Source organism: Echiichthys vipera (assembly GCF_963691815.1).
Source record: "Echiichthys vipera genome assembly, chromosome: 16".
NCBI classification, from domain to species: Eukaryota; Metazoa; Chordata; class Actinopteri; order Perciformes; family Trachinidae; genus Echiichthys; species Echiichthys vipera.
Genome location: NC_139841.1, coordinates 15,108,609 through 15,133,067, shown reverse-complemented (window position 1 = coordinate 15,133,067; position 24,459 = coordinate 15,108,609). Strand labels below are relative to the sequence as shown.

At 40.2% G+C, this 24,459-nt stretch overlaps 1 protein-coding gene across 1 annotated transcript; it reads left to right on the top strand.

The window, feature by feature from the left end:
• The first annotated feature begins 825 nt into the window (after positions 1 to 825).
• npdc1a (neural proliferation, differentiation and control, 1a) lies at positions 826 to 24,459 on the top strand. Its single transcript, XM_083929958.1, has 9 exons — positions 826 to 1,115; positions 12,615 to 12,764; positions 21,043 to 21,159; positions 21,417 to 21,647; positions 22,147 to 22,213; positions 22,620 to 22,710; positions 22,854 to 22,933; positions 23,088 to 23,187; positions 23,405 to 24,459. The coding sequence occupies exons 1-9, from the start codon at positions 1,010 to 1,012 to the stop codon at positions 23,474 to 23,476; spliced, it is 1,014 nt and encodes a 337-aa protein (XP_083786084.1). The 5' UTR covers positions 826 to 1,009; the 3' UTR covers positions 23,477 to 24,459.

Here is a 24,459-nt window from a genome sequence, read left to right as displayed (position 1 = left end):
ACCAGAGTCAATATAGGTCAAGCATTCACTCAATGGACTGAGATGAAGGAGTTCAACGGCATTAAAACGCACGCTGAAATGGCTAAGTTTCTTCTTGATCAGTAAGCTAACTTTAATGTTGACTGAGCTGTAACGGCTAACAGTAACTGTCAGTCAAACTCTGCAATACCTGTTTTTATGGTGCGATTTGCTAGAGGGGATGGGTTCAAACAGGTCAAACAGACTCTGGTCTCGGCTACTGGACCGGGTCTGACCAACCTGGCAACCCTAGTGCTTTTTCATTATATTTTGTTGTTGCGACTACGATCTTGAGACACTAGATGGTTGTGTTCTGCTCATTCTACATATTCAACCTTTTTAAAGTGTAAAAGGTAAAAGTGCTCATTTTGCAGAATGGCTCATTTCAGCATAGTAGATTATAATTATTGATAGATTAATGTAAATATCACTTAAATGTCGCAGCTGGTAAAGTTGTGGCTGGTTTTATTCAGTTTATATACTGCTGTGAAGCTCGATCTATAACAATATATGTTATGTCATTGTTTATGATATTAATAATCTAATATCTAAATCTGTAAGTAGTAACTAAATTTGCCAAATATATTTAGTGGAGTCCAATATTTCCTCTGAAATATAGTGGACTAGAAGTCTTCTGTCTGCCAAGTCTCATTGAATTTAGGAGTTTACGAGGAGACGCTGAAGGCAGCATGTCAAACACACGAGCACACACACACACACACACACACACACGCCCTCCTACCCTGCCTGCAGCTCCGCTATCTTTAGCACCGCTGCCACGGATTACAGTGCGCAGTGTGTCACAGACTGCGTCCCGGTTTTACCTACTCTGCCCGGCTAATCTCTGTCTGTACTTTTGCGGGGGAAAAACACACACACACACACACACACAGAAAAATACATATAAACACAAAAGCAGAGGTGATGGGGGAATGACATCAAACTCCTTCCCCGTCTGCGGTTCTCCGTCCCCGAGAAGAAGACCCCAAGGATGCTGCTGCTCTCCAGCCCGCGGAACGGACGCCTGCGCCGGGCCTCGCTGCCGCTGCTCGCCGCGGTCCTCCTCTGTGTCGTCCCTGTCAGCGCCAGCCTTCCAGGTAAACACACAGCGACACCGCACATATTCACAAACACGGAGCCGGCACAAGACAAACCACTTTACCCTCGCTAGTGTTAGCTTATTTTGCTTGTGTCAGAAACAACCGTTAAGGCTCCGGGGGCATATTTAACTGATGAGCTCGTGACAAACAGAAAGACAGGGGCTTTAAAATAAAATCTTCTTTAGTGAGATACGTGTGTTTTTCCTCAGTTTATTCTATTACTGTTGTTTAGTTGTGTTGTTAATAAAGCAGCTAGTGTGGGATGTCCCATGAGTTCAGATGGACGCTTTGGACAGGTTAGACAAGTAGGTGTACCTCTGTGTGAGTGAGAGAAGAGCACAAGGAAATAACAATTATGGAAGAAAAATAGAAATTCCCTTCCTTGTTAGGTCACTCAGTGCAGTTCATTGTATGAAGTGTAGATCCAGTCATTTCCATTGTAGATCCAGTTTAATTAGAGTCTTATCTTATTATATTATGGAGCTGCCTTTTGAATGGTTTATTCATTGATTTAGTATTTATTATTATTGATTTGATTAGTTGATAAACCAGTGTGTGATATATAGCCTACTATCTCAGAAACAATGGCATGGTAGTGGCTGTCATTTCCAAAATAGTACTGCATGCGTCACACTGTTTGGAAAAGGAGAAAGTTAAGCAATGGTTTGCACTTGTGAAAACAGGATTAAATTACCTGGAAACTGGTTTGAGCACTGTTTCAGATATACAGTATGAAGTGTACATATTTGAGTGCAGTTACGTCTGTTTATGTGAGTTTGTGAGGCGGGTATCTCCGCACAGTGATGGTTGTTGTTCATGTGTGCAGGGGGAGATAATCTGCTTCTGAGCTTTTAACACTAAATCCCTGTGGGAGAAGCAACAGCTGGACTTTCACATGTAATCTTTAGCCTTTATCTGAGACACACACACACACACAGCACACACACACACACACACACACACACACACACACACACACACACACACACACACACACACACACACACACACACACACACACACACACTGCACCCGCACTGAGCCTTTAAATTGTACTCCCATGGTTGGGCACAGACTTATACAGTTTAATATATTTTAGTCTACACCAAAACAAAAACCCGTTCATGCAGTTGTCGTGGTTCACTACAGCTCACTGTAACCTGTGTAGCTTGACTTTTGCTTGTGCACGACAAAGAGACGAAAAAGAGGATGGGGAAAAAAAACGTGACATGGTGTCAGTGTCATCTTCCCCCCCCTGTAGGGTAAATGAAGTGTGACGATTTTCCTTAAAAATTCAACTGACGCAAATATCATTATTTCCTCTCTGGAGATGAGGTGAAAAACAAAACCGTGAGGGGGTTTGGTGGTTTGGTGACATAAATAAGTTTTCCATTGTCATCATCATTTTGTCACAAAATGGAGACTGACACAGCTGTCAAAACCCTGTCGCCTCCAGTGGGTCTCCTGTTTTACATGCTCAGGAAAGAATAATGTTTGGTGTCAGCAGCAGTTGCAGTATCGTTCTAGTGACATGATAACACCTGTTATGTTTGAACGCATCTTGTTGAACACAATGTGTGACAGGGCGTCAGTATGTGGGCTATAAGTTGAGTATGTTGTGTTGAAATAACACATAGTTTCACCCTTAGAAGTGAGTGATAACAGCACATTGCATAATGTAGCCGCACAAGAATGTTATTGTTTTATCTACTCCACGGGCACTTTTTAAAATGAATTAAAGATACTTTAATATATGGGAGGCATCTACAGAAGCTCAAAAAGCGCATTCAGTGTCAACAGCGAGTCAGGTTTCAGGTTGATTTTGCTGGAGTGTGAGGAACAGCATGAAGGGCATATTAATTGATTCAGAGAACGTCGACACATCATCATCATCATCGTAATCATCATGTGTATCATATGCCAGAAAGCTTTCACAGAACATTTGGTTCTTTAGGATGGAAGTAGCCTAATCCAAAAATCTCTATAAACCCAATCCGTTACATAAAAGGTGTCTAGACTGCTGGCCAAGATACAGAATTAATTTTCCTTAACTTGCAGATTTTGTTGTATTAGCAGCAGAAAAGTCACTTTTTTCCACTGATTTATTTGCATTTCCTTGCAGCTCTGATTGAAGCATGTCTCTGTAGAAACATCACCATCACTTCCTGATATCATTTTTCATCCTGATCATTGTTGTGCTGCCACGTTTAAATGCCAGGTTTGTCATTCACCGATGCCACATACAACTGCTGTGATGATTATTCACAGAGCCACCGCCTCCGGCCTTTGCTTCCACCACGATTAATCTTTAACGATTAATACCTTCAGTGTCTCTCACACACAGCCAGTGGTGGCAGTGTTTTTCAATTACCTTTCTTTGCCCTGCGGCAAAATTAGTCATCTGCATACGCTGTAGTGGGGATTGAGAGGGCAATGAAAAGTCGAGGGGAAGGATATGTGCACACTCATGCGACATAAAGACCACTGAGAAGATCCCAGGGTTAATGATTCATATCCCCATGACTGGAGATTATGTGTGGCTTACGTATGTATGCAATTAAAGAGAGATGACGAGAGATGAGGATTTTTATTTGTCAGATTTGCCAATAATAATACTGGCCCAACCTCTAAAAGGTTTAATTGGGAAATGTCTAAATCTCATTCCTTAAATTTAGTTTGGTATACACTATATTGTATGTGAACTTAGTGCTTCCAGGAAGTAATTAAAAAATGCAGTTTAAAGCTAACAAGTGCTCCCTGTGGTTTCAAATGGATGTCCTTTGTAGCTTGTGTGGTCTTTGAGGGGATTTGACATTACCAGCGTTTATCAGTGAGACAAAGGGAAAAATCACCACGCAACTATGTGGTGGTAACCATCATTTGGAAATTACGCGACAGCCAGGAAATATATTATTGATCTGCCCCATTGCGGTCCTTGTTGCCTCAACTTGGAGGTCTGAAAAATAAGTGGTCAGCCAAGGCTTTGCTGTGATGGCTTCTTCAAACCACTGCCTCTCTCTCTCTCTCTCTCTCTCTCTCTCTCTCTCTCTCTCTCTCTCTCTCTCTCTCTCTCTCTCTCTCTCTCTCTCTCTCTCTCTCTCTCTCTCTCTCTCTCTCTTATTCCTTTCTCCGCCCGACCTTAGACTTCTTCATTTGAGAGCATACCAGACCTCTCCAGGAAATGAGAGGACCACAGTTAATCAACTTACTGAGCGGTTGCAGACATTTGATCAAGCCGCAGCAGCACCGTTTTGCCGGAATGAAACGCACTACAGTATGCTCATCAGTCTTAGTTCTTCTCTTAACCATAACTGTCGTACAAACTGTTGTCTGTTATTGTCCCAATTCTGTGATTATTTGTCCAATCACAAAACAGCTAAATGACTTTGTCATCAGTGTAATATACGCAGGTTTGCGTTTGTCTGTAGCCACATCCTTACCAAGAATGACAGCATCTGTGTTGCCTGATTTAAATACAGAAGCATCGATAATATCATCGCTGATACTTCTCCTTTAGTGCTCATACCCAGAAATCTGTTAATAGATACTGAGTCAGCAAGTGCTTCTGATATGATATGACACAGGATTGCTATTGAAAACTAATTTTAAGGTAATTGTGAGCCAAATGGTTAATTGTTTCATTTGTTAGTCCAGTTGAATGAATACTCAGTAACTGAGTAAAAAAAAAATGTAATTGTTGCATCACAGATTACTGTAACAACTAAACCAGTCAAAGTCCAGCAAATACGATGACCCTGAAAAAGAAATTACTACATCAGGAATCTTTTATTTGCCACATTCTTGCTGCCATTGTTGAAATCCTAAACTTCTGTTCTGTTTGCTGCGGGGAGTGCTGCTCTGCTTCACTCTAATGATAATGACGCAGTAATTATCCCCTGTGTAATGGGTTAGACTCATCACTGTCTGACATGACAGAAGTTACCGCAACAGAACAAGACAAATGACAGACGCAGTGAGAGATAATGTGAGAGATGACTGCACCAAGAGACGTGAAAAACAAAGACTTTAATTACACTGAGAATGAAATTCTCTGTTTTCATTATTCACTTCCTTTTTACCTTGTTTCTCGACTCGTGTTGTAACCACCGACGTTGCATTTCCTCCTGCCTGCAGCATTACGATGTATCTTTGCGTGTTAAACAGGTGCAAGTCATGCCCCATTTTCCACCAAGCGTGGCAAAAAAATGTTACATGATGGAGTCACTGCGTCACCTACGTTACACTAGTGCACTGAAACTGATAAGGTAGACAGTTTCCATGCATGTAGTCATCTAATTTAGGCTCTGAGTATTCTGACACTGTTTTCTGAGAAGTGAAGCTATCTAGGTCGATGTGGCAGGTTTTTTTCTGCAAAGGCTGACTGAACAATTTTCTGAGGTATTTAATGCCCTGGCTGCACAAAGCCAAGGTATTCAGAATGTGCTAATTTTTGGCATAATACCCTGTTTATTAAGATAGCTAAGCAAGCCAAACATACTATTTACGTTCGTTATCTGCAGCTCTTATTTCTTTTCCTATAATACATGCTTAAGTAGTTGTTTGACCTATAAAATGTGGCTCAAAATTTCAGTCAGTGTTTTCCAAAACCCAAGATGACGTCCTTAAATGTTTTGTTTTATCCACAACTCAAAGATCTTCAGTTTACTGTCATGAAGGAGTAAAGGAACCAGGAAATAATCACACTTAAGAAGCTGGAATCAGACAATTTTGACTTGTTTTTCTTAAATAATTACTAATTAGTTGATGATCAAAATAGTTGACTAGTAATTTGATGGGTGACATAGAATCAATTCATCTTTACAGCATTAGATCACGCAGTTGTGTTGTTGTTCTGTCTACCCCATTTATTGCACTCCTTAGTTATTCTGCTTTCTCTTAATGTTGCTGATCTTAAAACATACTGTATGTGTTGTGCTATTGGATTCTAAAAAGGTTGTAATGGAGTGCATGTTGTTTATACTGTCTGGATAATCAATTGAGAACCTTGGTTTTAGATAAGAACATTTTGTTTTTGGCTGGTATAGTAAGTTTATTGTCTCATGGCTTACATAGAATATCAATATATTGGCTAATCCTTACCCACAGCCTAGAATAGCAGTGCTCTTACCAGCTGATGCCTATGAAAACAAAGCATTAGAAACAGCCTGCTTGGCATTTGTCTGTTTTTGTTATTTAGGAGTGAGGCATGGTGAATAAACATGAAGCGCACACACACACACACACACACACAGACACACACACACACACACACACACACACACACACACACACACACACACACACACACACACACACACACACACACACACACACATTATCCATGTGGAAATAAACAGTGTGGTTACATATCAAGTGAAGAGCGCTGAAGCAGAGCTCTTAAATGTTCCCACTTGATTAGGAGTGTTTGTCTTACTTCCCGTCCACTATCAGAGTGTCAGGAAACACACACAATGATACTGTATGACCCTCCTGGGCTACCCACTTCCTATTTCCTTCTAAATCTCTTTCTCATACACACACATATGCACACACAATTATTGATTTGGAACAGCTTGAAAGAGCGCAATTTAACACGACCTGAAAGTCGCAGGCTTTTGTGTGTGCGTGTGTGCGTGTGTGCGTGTGTGTGTGTGTGTGTGTGTGTGTGTATGTGTGTGTGCATGTGTACCGGGCTGTGCGAGAATGCCTCTGTTTGCCTTTCAGTTCTTCTTGGCAGAGCTGCTGCTGAGCACACAGCCTGGCAACAGCAGCAGCAGATGGTTAAGATAGTCGTTTTTCACTCGTTCCAAGGACTTCTTTCTGAGTCCCTGACTTACATAATGCTTTTTTTCACATTTCCACTGTCTTCTGCCGATACCAAACAACCCGGTGCACTGCAATGACGTGTCGTTTCCATCTCCATCTCCCTGTCTGTCTTTTGTATTGTATTTCTCTTCCTATATCTCCTTGATTAAGTTCTCTAATTAGCAACAGCACTGTGTGGGAGGCGTGTTGGTGCAAGGCCACCCTCCTATGGCGCCTTGACATTCACTTCTGTGTCTCCTTTGTTGTGCTGGGAAATAGATTTGAGTTGCTTTGTTATAATTATCCCAATGAGCGTCTGTATTGCTTCAGCTGTGTTCACAAAAAGTGCCATTATGTATTTGTGAATTTGGTCGAATAATAATCTACTGGTGCACCAAAAACATATTATCGCATTGTAGTTAGAACAAAAGTTTTTTTTTTTTTAATGCAGCTGTTGGTGAGTGCAGTTTTTAATGTATTTAACTTGAGCTCGTCCCTGATTTTCACTCACTTTGCTTTTCTCACCCTCTTTTTCTCACTGTTGCCATGCCTCAGACATTTATAATGAAACACACACACAATTGGTCTGTTTCTTGGTGTGTGTTTGTGTATAAATGGGTGCTTGTGTGTGAGGAGAATAATTATCTGCATCCATGTGACTGCAGTAGGTTCCACCATATTAACTTCCAACGTGATGAATAGCAGATGAAGAGCTGGTCAAAGGTGCTGAGATGCTAGATCTGTTATATAGAGGATATCGGTTTCTCGCTTTCATGGGGATCAACAAGGATTAAATGCCTCTTCCCTTTTTGTCTTAGACACCAGTGATTAATTTATTTGCAAGTAGTCTTTTTTGTGCATGATGACATTTGAGTCAGGACAAATAAAGTAAATTATTTAGCAATCCACTCAGATACAGTCTCTTGCGATGAGTTATTGCACCAATATCTTAATACACTCTCCTGTGATACTGAGGCGTGGGTGTATCTTGCTTTACTACAATTTCACTCTAGAGCTGTTCCCATCACTGGCTGCCTGACATTTAAATGATAGTGCATTTGAACATATTGTAGACTATATTCAAACCTTTTCTCATCTCATTGGTCCGTAAAATGTCTGTGAAACCAAAAGCACTTCATAAGGCAGTGATTAAATGTAATATATATGGCTATTTCTTCTGTACAAAGAGTCTCTTTCAAAAGGCTGACCTTGACGAAAGCCAGTGTGGTCTTGAAACGTTTTACTTGTAATGTATTGGATATGAGTATGAAATATGAACAGGGGCAGTCGACAGCTTCAAGGTTGCAATATTGGACTTAATATCTGTTGAAAAAAATATTGTCTAAGCCAGTCATGCTAGCTGTTGTGCTAACATGCTCACAATGACAATGCTTAATAATCTGTGCCCTCAGTTTAGTAATCTGTTTCCTCAGTTTAGTACACATCTTTTTTTTTCTTGACCGACACCAGGGGGGCTTCGTAGTATTCTGACCGATATATATATATGTATGTATTTTTTCTTTTTTGTTGCATATGCTGTGATGTACAACCAGTACACACACAACAACACAAATGGGAGTTACCTTGTGATTCCGAGCCCAAATAACATGCACACATACAAACACACAGTCACATATCTGACAAATTTATTCGAAATTGTGTAATCCTCAAAATGAAAAAAGGACAAGGGGTTTTAGACACAAATGGGTTGTTTGATCTCTGATCTGTGACATTTAGTGCAGTCATCCGCACCCGATCTGGGGCCTGGGATCGGATCAAAGAGTCGGATAAAAATGGGAGGCTGAATAATTTGGCAACATGACTCATGAGTGAGGTTAGGTGAGGAAAGGAGAGGGAGCAAATGAAAGGAGGAGATTTTTAAAAAGGGCAGGAGACATGATGCCATGGCTGCATGACAGGCTACCAGCTGTGACTGCAACACAGATATTGTGTGTGTGTGTGTGTGTGTGTGTGTGTGTGTGTGTGTGTGTGTGTGTGTGTGTGTGTGTGTGTGTGTCATTATGGTAAAATGTGCTCCTGGAGAGGTTTTGTGTATTTTGCAAGGTGTTATATGTCTGTCCGTCTGTCTGTGGCAGCTATACTGTACACTGTACTATAGTGTTGCACCTACTGTATGCAAGATACAGTTACAAAACGGCAAGTTGGAAAATGTGTTTGATCCGAGCAAGGGGGCAGGAAGTAGGGGAAGAGGCTTTGGCCCTCCCAACTTTACGCCCCTGGCCCAATTATCGTGACAGATGCAATCACTAAAACTTACAAGTGTGTGGTTCAAATCAAAATGAAGGCAGAGTTAAAAGATGGGTGTAGGTGGAACAAAGGCGCTGGAAATAAGTGGGTAGAATGTAGGTAAGGCGATGTTACACTTATTACAGCCATGCATAATTCAACACAGTAGACATCTGGAATGATCTGGAATATTGGCAGTTTTTTAAAATAACAAAGTTAGTGGACAGCAGCTTTAGAATAAAGCCGAGTCTGCTGCTGCATTTGTGATTAGGAGTAAGAATAAAAGCTACCAAGCAGGTACTGTAGGATACTTTCAATATTTCAGATTCAATCATATTTTAGATGTGAGTGAATCTGCGTTTTATTTGTATGACATGCACATAGGCGAACACAGATCCGGCCAAGTAGAGTTACACTCCACTCACAGGGCTATTTCCAATGACACTATATTTCTCTCTAAGGTCGTGGGGATTGAAGGAAATGGTTAAGAACACGTGAAAGGATTAGGTATGATACCTAGAGGGAAATGAAAGGGAGGCCACGTGGCGAGTAAAAATAGAAACCACGACAATTGAGGGAGGAAGAGGAGAGAAAACAATTAAGAGATCAATCTTTGATGAAATCAGGAATGAGGGGGATCGTCGTGAGCATGTCGCACTCACAGGGATGTGGAATAACTTGGCAACGGGGCAGAGCAGGTGAGGCAGTAATTAAACGTTGAGGTGACAGAGTTGTTGCCAAGCCGCGGGAAAAGAAAAAGACAGAGCGTGACTTTAAACAACAACTAACAATCAAAGACGCTCAGGGAGTTGTCTATCTGCATATTCGTTTTGTGCCAGTTTATTATTAAGTTTTCTACCCATAAATCCAAGTGTGGATAAACCATTGGCCCTCAGCCACGTATGTTTCACAAATGTCCCCATCCTCCTGTGCTTTCTGTGTCTTTAAAACAAACAGGCAACAAAGCTTCTCAGATTACACATGCGTCACTCCCCAAGGCAGACCAGTGACATAAGATGTTGATGTGTTTGTGTTTGCCTTAGTATTTTTATTGCTTGTGTTTGCAGCACATGTGTGGTGTTTTTATTTCTTTAGTTTTAGTTTCAGGTAGTGTGGATTTGCTCATTTTAGCACTTTTTTTAGTTCAACTATGTTTTTAGGATTTCTGTCCTTTTTTCTGTCTTTAGCAACAGGTATCGTGTATGAAAACTCAACTGGTCAATCTTTTCATGATGCAGTTACATTCCCTTTTTACTGCGATCATTAAGTGACTTACCTTTGACCTAAATCAATAATGGCCGTGTCAAAAAGAGACCTTGAAATACAGAATACAAGCAAAGTTCGTTAAGAAGTGACAAAGAGATAATCAGAGAGGATTTTGCGTTTGGTCCAGTTACATAATTTTTCCATCCATATGAGAAGTCTGAAAAAGCAGCAGTAATGTAGTTGTAGAGTGTGTGAAAAAAGGGCACTGTAATATGTAATAAATCCATACACATCAGTAAATTAAATCTTGGTATAAGTATTGTCCATTTTAGATAAAAAAAAATATGTTTAGAAAAATGTATTGATGGATGTGTGCATACGATGCAAATACACGTATGTGTGAATACAAAAGCCAAGTGCCAATCCCCTGCCTCTCCTCTATCTGCTCTTCCTCTCGGCAACACTCATTTCTGCACATGTGCTCGATGGCAAAGCTTTTCTGATGTTCGAGGCCTCGTTGCCATGGAGGTAAATAGAGATTTTCCCCTCGGTGATCTCCTGTCATGTGTAATTCTCTTCACTTATGTAGCAATTTAAAAAATCGAGTTAAGAAAGGAGGAATGACTGCACTCTGTTGCCAAACAGAAAAACAAGAAGGTTTTTCAATATTTTTTATTGCATCTCATAGCTTAGGGAGTTCTGATTTATCAAAGCCACATCGCATAGGTAGTAATGAATGCTTAATGAAAACGTGTTTGATACAGTAGGTCTGTTTGACCAATTAAGTAGATAATTTAAAGCCCCCATGTTATGCTTTAAGGTGCATACTTGTATATTGGGTTTCTAATAAAACATATTTAAATGCTTCAATGTTCAAAAATCATATTATATGTAACAATATTATTATGTTTCTCATAGTCTGAATATACGTGTGTTCACCCTCTGACGCCTCGTTTCAGCGCCTGTCTCTTTAAGTGCCCCTTCTGAAAAAGTCCAGTCTGCTTTGATTGGTCAGTGTTTCAAGGACTTCTACATCTGTGCTCTCGGCATCTCTGCAACCTCATTACAGTCGGAGAATGTTCTGTCACCTATTGACTTAAACAGCCCTGACCTTTAAGGCCCATTATCCTTGGAATATAACGGGTTCATTCACTCTCTTCCCACCTTATCACCTCCTGTCTGTTATGCATCGACACCTACTGTGTTCACCTTTAGCTGGTCGGCTGTGCAGCTCTGCCGGGCTCATTATCCACTCTGATAGCTCCCCAGTGCTCCACCTGCCCTCTGCTACCAAACACACCTGTTGCGGTTCTGTGTCCCACTTCTTCTATGTGTGTGTGTGTGTGTGTGTGTGTGTGTGTGTGTGTGTGTGTGTGTGTGTGTGTGTGTGTGTGTGTGTGTGTGTGTGTGTGTGTGTGTGTGTGTGTGTGTGTGTGTGTGTGTGTGTGTGTGTGTGTGTGTGTGTGTGTGTGTGTGTGTGTGTGTGTGTGTGTGTGTGTGTGTGTGTGTGTGTGTGTGTGCGCATGTATCTAAATACGGTGTTTTTTGTTCCAAACCAACAGTAATCAGGCCAAGTGATTATCTGACCTGATTGCTGGCAGATCTGTGAGAGAGCAGCTGTAGATCACTCTTTACTTTGGTTTAACCTGACTCAGGTTGTCAAACAGGTGGAGCTCACCACATTGCGAAATGCAGAAAATTATTCAAAAGGTGCTTTTCTCACTGTCCAAACATTCTTGTCCTATCTTTCTAACATCACCCATATGGACGCCATGATTTGCGGAGGTGGAGCGGTTCGTCTGCTAATCGGAAGATCGGCTGTTCGATCTCAGCTATTCCAGTCAACATGTGTCCCATGAAGTGTCCTTGGGCAAGACACTGAGGCCCATATTGCTGTGCCGTTGGTGTGTGAATGTGTGTGTGGGGGTGACTCTGGCTAAAAAGCGTCTTGAGTCGTTGGAAGACTAGAGAGTCCATCCATGAAGTTCTATTGTTCTGACATCAGCAGACGCTTTATTTGAGGGCAGATGTTTCATCTCTGAATGGAGCAGTAGAGCTGACACGTCCACTAATGAAAGGCGTAACGCTTGTAAAGTTGAAGCATCTCTTATTAAAAATATTTTTGTCGTACTTCTTTCCACACAGACATTTAACTGCCTCATTACAAGCATTTTCTGCGTCACAGTAGCATTTTTTGGGATGCTAATGAAACTGTTGTTGTCACTCTCTCTCCCCCAGCTCGCAGTAAGTGCCCTCAACATATAGACTGTGCCAAAGAAGGACGCCACTTCTGCAAGCCTGGCTCCTCCCATTGTGGCCCCTGCCTCTCTCCATTGGAGGAGAACGAGGAAGGGCACTGCGTGGTTAAGACGAGACACCGTCAGCATGGTATGAAATATGCAAACATTTCACACACACACACACACACACACACACACACACAACCAACAAACTCATGCGGCTCGCAGCTTTCACCACACACACCCGCTCATTTTCACAACAGAAACTTTTCAGATGTGTTTGCCACGTCAGAGGTTGGTTCCCTCGGACACACCTGGTGAACTGAACTGATACAGAAAGAAGGGAAGTTAGAGATGACACCCTTCCCCAGATTTTCTTTAACCCGCACTGACCAGCTAACTCAGTCAGTGCATTTACTGTATATGCAAACAAGATAAGGTTATTTTTAATGAGATTATTGTCTGAAACGATGTCTTGTACCCTGCAGGGTAACATCCAGTAACACTACAAAGAAATTAAAGAGGAATTCATTCTATAATCCACATTTAATTCTCACAGTTAATCGCACTTTAACACAAGCATCAGCTCTGTTCAAAATAGAGCTTAAATCACAGCAAACTATTTAATGACCAAATAAGTATTTAACATAGTTGTCATGCAAAAAATACAAATACAAATATTTTTTTATTTGTCTTCTATCATTATTTATTGAATATCTTTGTATTTTGGACTGTTGGTCAGACACCAGGAAAATCATTTCACTTTATGACTAGCCTGTTTGCAGAATGAAAACACAGAAAAATATTAGGCTTGATAAGTTGAAGATTAATTAAAACTAATTACAACCTCAATTCTTCTAAAACAACCTGCTTTAAATGACCGTTACTACAAGAGTGCATATGCATATACTGACTGACTCACTGTTGTTCTTTCTCTACTTTCTTTAAAAAAAATCACTCTATATTCATTCTTTGCCACTGCCTCTTTTATTTTCCAGTTGATCTCTGCATCCTGTTGCCCACATCTCTCTTCCACTCCACCTCTTTCTCCGAGTTGCCTATTGATTCTTTGCTCTCCTTCTCCTCCCCTGTCAATCGTAGTTTGAGCTGTTTACTCCTCCTTTCTTTCAGTATCTCATGTATGTCCAATTAAATCTTTCCTCCTCTCTAGGTCCGTGTTGTGGTCCTTCGCTCTCTCCCCCTTCTCCCATCCATGTCTCTCACAACTATTGTGCAGCCTGATCCTCTGTGTTTAATCCGCCCCTGCCCCTGCTGCGTCTGCAACAAACACACACAGACACACACACCCACACACACACACACACACATGTACACACACGCATGCACTGGTGGCTTTAATCACTTAAATGACATGCCTCTCCCTTTTTCTCTCTCTTTCTCTTTCTCTCTCTTACTGTTTTGCCCTTCATCTCCATCACTGAATCTAATGTAATTCAATGAAAGAGCCAAGGTGTGAAAATACATTTTATTTTTCTAATTTCCATAATATCACATCATCCCACTGCTGGCACGCCGTGTTTTCATGAGGGCGCTGCAGAAATTACAGAGAAATTGAAACATCCTGTGTATATTTGAGCGCACTGGCTTGCCTCTACACAAATGTGCATGTGTGTGTGTGTGTGTGTGTGTGTGTGCGTGTGTGTGTGTGTGTGTGTGTGTGTGCGTGCGTGTGTGTGTGTGTGTGTGTGTGTGTGTGTGTGTTTTTGTGTGTAGCCTCTGCAGGATTAATAATTTAGATGGGTCTGCAGCAGGAGAGGATACAAACTTGGCTCAAATTATTGGCGGCAGCATCAGAGATAGAAGTAAACATTAGAAGGAGATGAGTGTGAAGATGTATTAGAGAGAAAGGTCACATTACGCAGAAGAAGAGAGGATGATTTTTTTTTTGCAGTACACTCTGGGCCCAGTTTCACAACGATAAACAACTTTGACTTTGGCTTGAAACTGCTAGTCAGACTTTAAATAGGTGTCTTAATTCATACAAATAACATGGTTCTTGCAGCAAAATAACTGTAAGACTGGTATAACACTAAAGACCAGTCTAAAATATATTTGTGAAATCAGCCCCTGCTGATAAAAATTGAACAGTTATCAGTATTTGGACTTTGAAATGTCTCTGATGCGGTTGTTTGTGTGATGTTGTGAATCCAGTACATCGTAGGCCTCAGCTAAGCTCCCCAGTGGTTACATAAATCCCAGAGAGACTACAAAACACAGTGATCCACATGGGAGACTGTCTCTGTCTATTTTTCACACTCACATGGACACATATAGACAAACACACACACACACGGACAGACACACACACACACACACACACACACACACACACACACACACAATGTTGAAATGAACAGATGAAATGACTTTAATTTCACTCTCCTAAATATAACACATTTGTTTTGTCAGGGGCAACGCACATCTCTTAATGCCTCAAAACAAAATAAATAATAAAGCACTGCTGCCACACTTAAAATCACACCTCTGTGGTCGCTTCACTTTCACTTCAGAAAAAATGACGATGGCTGTGTTTTCAGGTCTAAACAACTGATTATCTAACATTTTGTGCACTCGCTAAAAAATGGAAAATCCGCATTATCAAAAAAACGTCGATTCTGACGCACAATTTGCCTGCACCCCCACTATAAGTTATTCATCCTCTCTCTTATTTTTTTATTTGTCGCAGATAAAGACTTCACTAAGGGCTACACTAAAATGATTAGTATTATACTGTTTGTAGAGTTAGATTCCAGTGGTGGCTGCAAAGGATTGACTCGTGCGTTCCAAACATTTCCAATAACCCCAGAGCGTTTTTTTTCTGTAGTAGCATAATGTTTCTATAAGCCGAATTATTATTTCATCATTTTTTATGGTGTTATTGGATTAGCCTGCTACCTACATGTATTAATGCTGACGAAACTGACAAGATATATGAATAATAGAATGTTGATGTAATGTAGGAAAACATTGACATTTAATCCAATGAATTACTGTGTTCAAATTGAGTTGGGTTTTTTTAGGGTGATGATGTCATAAAATATGACGACAGATTTACAAAGCTTCATTCTAAATCCATAATAATATCTCCGAATGTCAAAAAAATTACAATTGGTATAGTTCTAGTGAAGCTATAGCTACTGCTGTACGGTTGCTTGCTTTACCTAATAATACCACACCACGGCCTCTACGCCACCTCTCCTGGCTGTTTAATAGGGTTAGCAGCTTATCAGATGTTGGGGGTTTATTCATTCATTCATTCATCTTCAACCTTCCCTCGGATCCCGAATGCCGATCCCAGCTGACATCGGGCGTGAGGCGGGGTACACCCTGGACAGGACGCCAGTCTATCTCAGGGCACATAGAGACGAACAGAGTTGACATTTATTGTCCAGTTACAGTATGTTGAAGACTTGCAAATTCACAATACTATTCACACATACGCTTTGGCCTTTTGGCTGCCTTCAATTCAAAGGGGCACAATGACTTATTTTCCATTTAAATCAACCAATTCATTATTAATTAAATAAATAGTGATAATAATGAAATGAAATATGGATGGCTGTTCCCTGCAATGTAACGGCTCTCACTATTGGCACATTCTAGTCACTGCAGTAACACCACATCTTTTACTGTAATGCTACTCTTTCTAACTTGCGTTCACAGTTATTATTTCAGAGCTTCTTTGTCATACATTATTACACATACTGTATGTGGCCTCGCACTTGTTGTTCGGTTTGACTGCGTGTAAATTGCAGGAATTCAAGGTTATTCTGCTGCTGTAGAAATCCCTATAAATCACCCTGCTGGATGTCTCAAACGTCTAATATTTCACATACTCAACTCAAAGAGGATGAAAGTGCACGGAAGGCGAATGAGTGAGGCAGGTAGCAGTTTTTATTGGTAGTATGACCTGCTTGTATTTGACATGGAGGTGTGCGCTGCCATTGGTAAACATACAGTATGCCTCGAAGCCATGCTCTTTGTTCAGAAGCCGCTTAAACAGACTATGAATGATATGTGTTCTTTATGCAGTTAAATTGTGTATGTGCTAAAGGCAGGGCTGTGTCTCTTTCCCTTCTGCAGCTCCTTTTCTCTCAAATCCACACTAATGACTCAATTGGAATCTGTTCCCCATTTTTTGTGTATGCTTTAAAATGTTTCAATGATGTTCCGATACCATTTTTTCCTTTGCAATACATATTCAGATCTAGTAGTCAGTACAGTGGTATCGGTATTGTCACAACTCTATTATGCTTTTCTATTATGTATTGTAGAATAGAGCAGTCAAACTATAAAGAGAGAGAATAGACAGAGAACAGAGACACTCAAAAACACCTGTTTAAGTGGCTCAGAGACACACAACATGAACAAATACCCTGCAGCAGTTTACTTTTTGTGACATGAGATGAGATCACTAAACTGATGGGGAGTGAATTTCTAGTAAGTCACACTGCATTTAACCTGTTGAAATAATTGATTTCACTACTGTTTTATGCAAAAGTGACATTTGTTTATATACATCTACAGTGTGGTTGTTGATGTTCATCTCACCATTTCTGCACCACTATTCCACTTTAATGTATCTGTCAAATAGATTCAACAGAACGTATTTGTATATTAACACAACTGTAAACAGTAACATTTCAACTGCATGGTGTAATGTTTACCCCCAGTTCCATACCTGCAGTTCTGGACCTACACCAACAGTTTAGACCTGCTGATGCAGTCATGTGGAGACAAGGAAGGTGCTTGCTTCTGCAATTTTAATATTGTTAACACCTGCAGTCAATGACCTTAGCACTTTTTCTCATCAAGTGATGAACTAAGTGAAAATGCAAAAGAGAAAGACATTCCTTTTTCTATTTAAAAAAAAATTAAATTGTACTTTTGTACAATAAAATGAAATATGTATATGCCCGTTTTAGTTGTTGTTTTATTAGTTATATGGAGGTTAAAGACATCATCAACGTTACAAGGAAAGTATTTGACAACAGATCAAGCACGAGTAGCTGCAATATGATGTATACTTACTTTCTCCTGAATATTTCGCTTTTACAAAATATTTTTATGTTTTCAAAATTCTCTGTTTGAGTTTGCCTGTATTAAGAAGAAGAAGAAGAAGAAGTCCTTTATTAGTCCCGCAAATGGGAAAATTCAATTTTTACAGATTAATTCAATTTCAATTCGATTACAGAAATCAAGAGGCCATACAGTTTGTATGAACAGATACTAGCATAGGCATCTGAAGTTCTGCCAAAAAAAAGAACTTTAAAAAATAATAATTTTCAGTGGGTTGTTGCAGACATTGATTTTTTTTTTTTTTTTAAACAATGGATGAAAGACAGATGGGACTATTTACTGAAGGTTAGAACATTTACTCAAGGCTCTCCAGTCCGCTGCGACTAACTTTTTATAGTAGGTGGGAGTGTGAATCACTGCAACAATTAAACCTTACCCTCTTTAGATTTAATAGGCAAAATTAGATTTTGCGCCACTCCGTCATTCTTAAAGCAGACTAATAAAATAGATACAAGTTTTGGTTTCAATTGTGACCTTTTTGGTCTGTTTCCTTTTAATTGTCTATTTAGATCTTTCTTCCAAACACTGTGGAAAGAGCACATGAATTAGAAAACGTCTGAAAGAGACAGGGCCCTTGTTGTATTTTGTTACAGTCAGGAGTCGGGAGTCTAGTTTCAGATAATTTGACCTGTAGTCTCTCTCTTCCTTCTACATACGCCACATATTAAATTTCCCACTAGAGGGCAGCAGGACACACTGAGTATAAATCAATAATCTTTAGACAGGACTGAAGACATTCTCACTGTGAGGAGGAGGTACTGTGAAAACTGGCCTTTCTGCTACACAGAATTCAACATTGGGACATATCAAAACTGATAGTTTGTAATCAATTAAGTACTTTGTTGTAGCAATGATCATATGAAACATTGATGATATTCTTTTGCTTGGCATTACTGTCATGGTCCAATATGGTGCAAAATATAAAGATGGATAGATTCTAGATTTGTCAGATGTGAGGTTCTTTTTTTTTTTACCTGTTTTTTGTATCTACTGTATGATTACATCACAATACATTTTATATTTAGCACAGAAATTATGGCCAACAATGTGAAATAAAGATCTGGGAACTCCAATTTAGTGTTTTAAATGAGGACACTGTGTGTGTGCGTGTGTGTGTGTGTGTGTGTGTGTGTGTGGGGGGGGGGGGTTGGGTGAGGAAGAAATGTGAATAGTTTTTAAGTGGGAAAATATAACAGGACAGATGTGTGTGACCCAAACAGTCTATGGTGCGACCCTCAATCCCTGTTGAGCTGTTTAGTGTTTGTTTGTTGTACCAGCCCGCCCCCTGGGTGTCTCTCGAGAGGTTATGGGTCATTATCAAGCCGGTGACAAAACTCTCTTACACAAGGAGAGGTGCGCGTGCTTAGTCGGTGTGTGAGAAACCACACACACACACACACACACACACATACACACACACATATATACACACACACACACACACAATCACCCCCTTTTTAGGTGAATTATCAGCTTTGGCCTAGGTAGGGTCTTGAGGATACCCCTATAAATAAATACTGCTCAACTTACTTACTTTACTTCACCAGCAATGAATATCTTACCTTTTTTAAAAAGCTCCTTTACTTCTATAACCATATGCTCCTGGCAGGCACACGGGCACGGTTGGAGCTCTCAGCCACCTGCAAAGTACAGATGGTGCATCCCGCCTCCACAGAATCCTGCTATGGAGTGCACTAAATGGCTATTAGTGGAGGGGGTAAGAAAATAACAAAGCAGGCAGTGAAAGTGCTGTCATGTCATATCATACACATTAGCTCAGCCAGATGGCTGGCCTTCTGGAGTGAAAGTGACACTGTAATCATTGATGTGATGTAGGTTGTTGTAATAATGTGTAATCACACATTTGTTTAGATAGATTTATCGGCGCTGGTCATTTACCTGTTGTTTCACTGGTTTCTACCTGGATGTTATACAATACAATTGTACATGTGTTGTCCCATGCTGAATGGATGAAATCGTGCTCTAGTGTACTCTGCTAAATTAGCTTTTTTTTTAATACAAGCACCTGTAGCTTGCTTTATGTAAGCTCAACTCATTTTATCCTGACTTACCGCCTCTGCAGTTTTGGGTCCGAACACCTAAAGTTTGATATATTGCTGGGTAACTTTATAGAGGGAAATAGCACTTTGATCACCGCCATTAGCAGTGAGCTATGGGATCTATTGTGAATGTCGCAACTGAAGCCCAGTGAAGCCAATGTTTGGCTGATTGCTCCCGCCCCCTGCGGTGCTTCCTCCCCCGGCCACACACACACACACACACACACACACACACACACACACACACACACACACACACACACACACACACACACAAACACACAAACACACACACAGCCACACAGAAACGGCCCTGGTCGCCCCTGGACGCCTCGGCAGTACCGACAGGAATGTGGCTCACTGTCTGGCCTCAAGGGCTGTTAACAACTGTTTAGTATTGTCTCCTTTTTTTATCAGTCCACAAACAAACAACACATATAGGCACACTCCCTAGTGTCATTTCAGAGGCAAGACCCTGAAAAACATGTGTGTACATGCCGAACCATATGCATGTGCTCTCTGTCTCCTTTTTTTTTTCATACACACTTTACATATACAGTCAAGAAAGTGTTGCAAAATGATGTTTTCCAGACCTTAAAAAAAGCTCAACCTCAAACTTGTAGGACATGAGTAGAGACAACAACTGAGACAATCAGAGAGCTGACTACTTACTTTCTGGACTGACAGAAGGTGAACCTGTGACTATGTTGATAATCATTTAATCGTTAAATTCTTTCTTTCTGTCTTTTTTAAAAGACAAATATTCCACTTGTTCCAGCTTTTAAATCCTGATGATTTGCTGTTTTTCTTTGTCTACTATCATAATAAAATCAATAATATATTACTCAATCCATATATATTTTCCCTCAGATTTTATAGATCAAATGATCAATTGAAAATATAATTGGCAGTGAATGAATAGAATAATATACTGAAAAAAAATTATTAAGTATACCCATAAAGAAAAACGAGTTGCTTATTGTAGTTTTTGGTTTAATATTTGTTAATATGTGAACCATGGTCAAGGTGTTTTGCTTGTAACTGTGTCTGTGATGCATATAAAGTGTTAATGTCAGTGGTATGAATAGAGGTGGTTTGTTTATATTAAGCAGTATTTTGTGTCAGTGAGTGGAACAACATTTTGTGTAATGTGGATTATTTGTTACCCTTTTTATTAATTTTAAGCCTATACTTAAAGACAATTAAAGCCAGTTTAATTAATGTACAAGTTAATCAGGGAAACCTTGAATGATGTCTGTGCCTTAGGTAAACAGGTGACATTCTACACGGACCTGGAGGACGAGATCGATTACCTGCACTCCGTCATCCAGAAACAGGAAGTGACTGCGATCAAACCATCAAAAAAGCAATCCAAACATCCTGGTAAGAGCACTGAGAGCGATCTAAAAAAACAGAAATATACCTATACAAACACAACCCTTCATGCCTGTTTTGACTTTGAGGGTGTATGATTATTGATGACGACTGACGATTATTTCAAGCTCTAGAATAGAGAGTGATCCAGGATTTCATTTTTCCACATTATTAACAGTCTTTCTCCATCAGATTTTGTGTTTTTCCATCATGGTAGCCTTTGATTATGACTCTGTCTCTGTTTGTGTCTTCCTCACTCTCCCCAGCTGCCGTCGCAATCCAGACAGATGTTCTAATAAGCAAGACAGATGACTCGAAAAACAAACAGAAAAGCCTGGATCATCTTTTAGCTGTCCTGAATGCCACCACTTTAGCCCCCCTCCCTGCAGTTTCTGCCCTTCCTGGCAAACCAACCCCCCAGCCACGGGCCACTGGAGTTGAGGGCAGAGTTGGTCCTATAGCTGTGCCAGCGCACAAAAATGAAAAGCTTATTATCAGTGAGTATGATTTTATGTCCTCAACGCAAATCAGAAGGCTTTACTGCTCTCAGGGAACCTTTTCATAGGTACCTTGGAGGGCACCCAGGAAGTGAAAGCCTGATGGTAGTAAATGCAGTGCTACTATAATATATAAACAGATGATGGATAGAAATTCAATCCAGTTACATTTTGTTACATATTTTTGTTAAGCAGTTTGGTGCTTCCTGCCTGAATATTTGCCAGCACGATTATTTTAATCACTTTTGTTCTCCATTTGTCCCAAAAGAACAGTTAATTCTTCTTCTTCTGTTTATTGCTTTTGTGTTGCATATCATTTTACCCAAGATGACCGTAACAACTCATAATGAGCAACTGAGCTAAAATATAATTATGTTCAGCACCCATAAAAAAATGTCTCAGAGGTGTAGTTATCTGACTTGCACTCAGTCACTCATTATTTACTATTTAACATGCTCTCTGTTCCCCTTTCTTGTCCTCTTTTTGTGTCAACTTGTAGTTATGATCTCGCTGTGTGTGGTGGTGGGCACTGTGGCAGTCGTCCTGGCAACCATCTGTTTTGTCAAGTAAGTAACTTAGTAACGCAAGAGAGAGCTGATGAAATGGCTTTAGTTTGTACAAGTTAGATTTATTTGAATGATAAACCACATGACGTCTATTAACTCTTATATGTATAGATCTGTGAGTTTAGATTTGAGGATGTTTAAACACCATGTGCATCTTCATTTATATAGCGCATTTTCTACCAAGGCAACTCAATGTGCTTTACATAAAGACAAAACATTTTATTAGAAACAGCATTAAAAACAAAATACAGAACAAAAACACAGTTAACAACAGTTGCGAAGAAGAATAAAAAAAAGTATTATAAAAGAAAATACATAAAGTTTAACGTTATTTTAAAAAAGAGCTCAGCTTTAAGCACATGAAAAGAGAAATGTTTTTAACTCAGATTCACGGTGCCCCCAACAGGTTACAGAAAGAATCGCGTCTGGCCCAGAAGGTGGACTACCCTGCTTTTGAAGGGGCGGGTGTCCACGCTGCCGCAGCCAACGGTACCTCGGTAAGCAGGCCGCTCTTTCCTCACCTAACTGCTATTGTTAGAGCTTGCTTGGTTTCCATTTCTCACTTCTTCTTCTGCAATAACCACACGATGCGATCATGCACTGTTGTCACCCACACTTCCTTCATCTGTTGTATCCTCAGATGGGTGATAAGAATCTGGCTCAAAGTGCTCAAATGTATCACTACCAACATCAAAAACAGCAGATGCTTTCAATGGGAAAGTAAGTTGCCCTTTGTTTTTCTACAATGTACCACTCTTTACATGTTTTTTTTCTGTCATGTCTGTCAAGTGGAATTAAAATTTCTAACCTCATTCTGTGACCTTCTCACCTCTTTGCCTTAACTCAACGGTTCTTTTTCTTTTTCCTTCCTCAGTAACAAACCTGAACAGAAAGTCCTTGACACCGAGGTCACATCAGATGAGGAGGAAGTGGGAGGAGACTTCACAGTATATGAGTGCCCTGGACTTGCACCGGTTAGTACCCCCACACAAACACACACACACACACACACACACACACACACACACACACACACACACACACACACACACACACACACACACACACACACACACACACACACACACACACACACACACACACACACACACACTCAGACACACAAACACACCACTAATTCTTTCTGATGTTGTATTTGACTGAAAATCCATCTTCTTCCCTCCTTGACAGACTGGAGAGATGGAAGTGAAGAACCCTCTGTTTGATGACTCTACCTTAAATTATCAGGCGAATCACAAGTGAATGCTGAACACTTTACACAAGCACACACGCACACACACGCACGCACACACACACACACACACACACACACACACACACACACACACACACACACACGAACACGTACATATCCACAGAGGCATACAAGCAACTTCTCTGAAAGCAACAACTTGATCTCACACTGCATGCATAGAAATGAAGGATCCTGGCAGCGGAGGTTGTAAAAATGATTGTTTTCTCATTGACCCTTTACTATATCGGCTTTCAATACTACAAATGTATGTTGGGTTCCTTTTTAATTTATTTCTGTCACTGATTTGGAGCATTCCTGTCTTTTAAAATAAACTTTTAACTTAAACATTTAACTTTTAACTTGTTCACAGTTCTCCCAGATACGTCCTTATAAATGTTTTGTCCTGTTATAACTCATGTCATGATTTTCTCCTCCACTTTTGTTACTTTCCTTAATTTCTGCAGCTATTTCCAAAGAATGTGATTTGATAGCAGATGTGTGTACAACACACACACACACACACACAAGCTGAGAAACAGGTGTCCTCTCTTGTTTTGTCATGCGTAGCTGGTGGGTAAACCACATTCCAACCAGATACCCAGGAATCATTTCAAATCAGATGTCTGGGATATCTCTGTATAAACTCCCTGACACAACACAAGGTTTAGCATTGGAAATGTTACCGTTGGTGTTGCTCATTTTAATCCTTGTCATATAAGCTGCACATATAGATTTTAAGATTATAGAAAATATATAAATATATATATGAAAATGAAGTACTTGATGATGTCTGTTTGCATGGTTTGACTGTACTGTGTTTGAATCATGGCCATGCTTTGATGAATTATTCTGCCTCCTGTACGTATGCACCCTGTTGCTGGAGGAGGAATGTACAGTAAATTGACTTATGAGCACTTGAATGAAATGTCGTTGATGAGCTCCACTGAGGGATATGTAGGGGGTAAATATCACTATCTTGTATCGTCCCTCT

Excerpts from the sequence above, each read along its gene's own strand:
- npdc1a (XM_083929958.1), top strand. The coding sequence starts at position 1,010 with ATGCTGCTGCTCTCCAGCCCGCGGAACGGACGCCTGCGCCGGGCCTCG. Across the intron at positions 12,765-21,042 it reads GACGAGACACCGTCAGCATG|GTAAACAGGTGACATTCTAC; the intron begins GTATGAAATATG and ends TCTGTGCCTTAG. Across the intron at positions 21,160-21,416 it reads AAAGCAATCCAAACATCCTG|CTGCCGTCGCAATCCAGACA; the intron begins GTAAGAGCACTG and ends CACTCTCCCCAG.